Source organism: Malus domestica, chromosome 17 (genome assembly GCF_042453785.1).
Source record: "Malus domestica chromosome 17, GDT2T_hap1".
Lineage (NCBI taxonomy): Eukaryota > Viridiplantae > Streptophyta > Magnoliopsida > Rosales > Rosaceae > Malus > Malus domestica.
The window spans coordinates 29,458,725-29,462,073 of NC_091677.1; the positions used below are offsets into that span (position 1 = coordinate 29,458,725).

Genomic DNA, 3,349 nt, shown 5'->3' on the forward strand with positions numbered 1-3,349 from the left:
ACCCATTTATCCAATTCAGTGAACAGTAATAGGTCAATACATCTCCACCCCTAAAAAAATGCGCTGGCATCCAGTGAAAAAATGCGCTGGCACAAACGATCTCCACCCCTACAAAATGAGCTGGCCCCCAGCCCATTTAAAATATTTTTAAATTTTTTCTAAAAGAATAAAAAAAAATAGTTTTAATTTCGGATATAATTTTTAACCAATCTCGTCACGCCACATGTGATTATCCGAATGTACTATTCTGTGAATAGATTTCTGCTAAGATTTTGAACCAATCTCGACGCGTCAAGTGTCACTTCCGTTTTACAATAATTTAGCCAAGATTTCGATAAGATTTTCAACCAATCACGTCATACCACGTGTCATTATCCGAACGTACTATTTTGTGGATATATTTCCGATAAAAGTTTCGACCAATCCCGATGCGCCACGTGTCACTTCCGGTTTACAATAATTTAGCCAAGATTTCGATAAGATTTTCAACCAATCACGTAGTGCCACGTGGCATTGTCCAGAACCTCATCCTTTCTTTTTTTGTCCATATAAACCCTACATCCCTACATCTATCCTCACACCAAGCTCAATCCTTCTTTTTAGCTCAGAATCCTTGTTCATCGTTTTCAAACCTTGAGTTCTTATTACAATGTCTTCTTCAAGAAGAGTGTATAAACAGTTGCAGGAGCAACAGAAAAGGTTGTTGGCACAACAGGCAGAATTGGCCAATCTCAAGGAAGGTGGAGGTGGAGATGAGGCTTTCTTCATGGAGGAGGATAAGGATGATCACCATAGAAGGTAAAGGGCCTCACATTCCCGTCGTGTCATGGAAGTCGTGGGTCAGATAGCCAAACTCACACGTGCTGCAAACCTCGATAGAAAAAAGGGAAAACGAGGTAAAGATCTCTTGGAAGATTATTTTATTCCCAACAGCATATTCCTTGATCATGTTTTTAGACGTCTTTTAGAATGCAACGAAGTTTGTTCGACAAAATCATGAGTGCTATTTGCAACCATGATCCATACTTTGTGCAAAAAGATGATGCTTTTCATGTTCTAAGTCTTATTCCCGAGCAAAAAATTACGGCTGCCTTGCGAATGCTTGCATATGGAGCATCTGCAGATCAAGTGGATGAGATTATGAGGATGGGAAGAACAACTGTTCTAGAGTCCCTGATGCGGTTTTGCTCTGCAATTGAAGCCCTATACACCAATGAGTACCTCCGGACACCCACGCCAAGGGACATGCGAAGGCTTTTGAGGAAGGGTAAGATGCGAGGCTTCCCTGACATGATTGGAAGCATCGACTGCATGCACTGGACTTGGAAAAATTGTCCAAGTGCGTGAGAAGAAGCTTATGACAACAGAAAACGAGCCAAAAACATCATTTTGGAAACGGTGACTTCATTTGATACATGGATTTGGCATGCTTTTTTTAGTGTTACAGGAGCTCAGAATGACCTAAATGTCCTTGCCCAATCCCTAGTGTTCGACGAACTGCTGCAAGGAAAATCGTCGAGATGCACATATTGGGTTAATGGTACCCAATACGAGGGATCATACTACCTTGCAAATGGCATTTACCTAAAGTGGTCAACGTTTGTCAAAACAGTGCCACATCCACAGACAAAAGGAAAAACACTTTGCAAAATGTCAAGAAGGGTGTAGCAAGGATGTCGAGCGCTGTTTTGGTATCCTGCAAGCTCGTTGGGTGATTGTCAGGGCTGCAGCTAGAATGTTTGATGTCGAGGCTCTTCGATCCATCATGATGATGTGTATTATTCTCCACAACATGATTGTTGAAGATGAGTATGATTATGGTGTCGTCAATGAATATGAGCCGAATCCGATGAACAACTCAAAAACACGTATGTATTGTGATCATGATCGGACCGAAGATCCCGTGCAACACGAGTCGTTGGAACGTGATGGACGTTACAATGAATTGATCGTTCAGCGGTACATTGATATACAAGAGCCATACTGGCACGTAACCCGCCAGAATGACTTGATTAAACACCAGTGGGGATTGCATGAAGGTGAAGATAATTAAAATGAGGCTCGTGGTTGAAGAATAAAGTTTTTTTTTTTAAGTGTATGTAATTCTATGTAGTGTGTTTTGTTTTTAAGTTTATTTGGTGAGTTTATGTAATCTTATTTCATGTGTTTAAATAAAGTACAAAAATAAATAAATAATTACATTAAAATTGCATAATAAACTAAATAAAAATAAATAAAGTTTTAAAAATAAATAAGAAAAAACATAAAAATTACATAAGAAATTAAATAAAATTCTAAAAAAAAAAAAAGAAATTACATAAAAATTATACAAAGTCTCTGGAGCTAGGATATGTGGTGCTAGGATCTTGGTTGCTATGATTTATGTAGCTAGAACCCCATTGACTTGTTTCCGCATCTCTTGCACGCCTCTTTCGCACGACATCTCTTTTTTCCGATGTCCAAAAATATTTTGAATTTGGAGACATTCCTACTAGAGACTTGCTCATAGTGTCACAATCTGCTTGAGCCATCCTTTCTTCTCTAAGTATTTCATTTTCTCGATGAAGTGCTTGTCTAACCAGCTCGTTCTCTCGATTAACTATTTCTCTTTGTCTCCCAGCCGCTGCATCATGGGCCTCATTAGCTGCTATTATTGCTGCCATAGCAGCAACTTTTTCCTCATCTCTAGCCTTTTCCTGTGCCATGTTTAGTTCACCTTGGCGAGCAAGTTCCTCCATATATTTAGTGTAGTCATTTTTGGAAGAACTTCCTTTTTTCTTAGATGCCTTTTTACCTTGAGGCCTGAAGGACTGACGAGTCGGTTGGGTCTCAGGCACTTGTTCAGGCGTCCATTCCGTGTCTTGAAATGTGTCGGCTTCTTGTTCGGCCGTGTCTGGTTCTGGCGCACTATGTAAACCTATGCTGTGCATGACAACTTCTAGATTGGCTGCCACAATTTTGTATTTAGGGCAATCTTTGACAATTTCCCAACATTCCAATTTGTTGAATGATTTGTTCTGGTTCTTTGAATTGTAGAATGATTGAGCTTGTCGTGTCTATAAAAATGTGGGATAAGATAGTGTTAAAAAATGAGGATGTAACACAAATAAATAAATAAATAAAAATATTGATGCGGGTGGAATGCATATAAATTACATAAAAATGACATAAGAAATTAAATAAAAATTACATAAGAAATTAAATAAATTAAAATTTTGATGCGGGTGGAATGCATATAAAAATTACATACGAAATAACATAAAAATTACATACGAAATTAAATAAATTAAAATATTGATGTGGGTGGAATGCATATAAATAAATAAAAATATTGTCACCTGATCCGCTA

General features: G+C 38.1%; 1 protein-coding gene across 1 annotated transcript; it reads left to right on the forward strand.

Annotated features, from left to right (window-relative positions):
• The first annotated feature begins 996 nt into the window (after positions 1–996).
• LOC139193457 (uncharacterized) lies at positions 997–2,053 on the forward strand. The gene is made up of 3 exons (XM_070816481.1): positions 997–1,339; positions 1,448–1,598; positions 1,723–2,053. Exons 1-3 carry the CDS (start codon positions 997–999, stop codon positions 2,051–2,053), a joined length of 825 nt encoding a protein of 274 aa, XP_070672582.1.
• Positions 2,054–3,349: the final 1,296 nt, after the last annotated feature.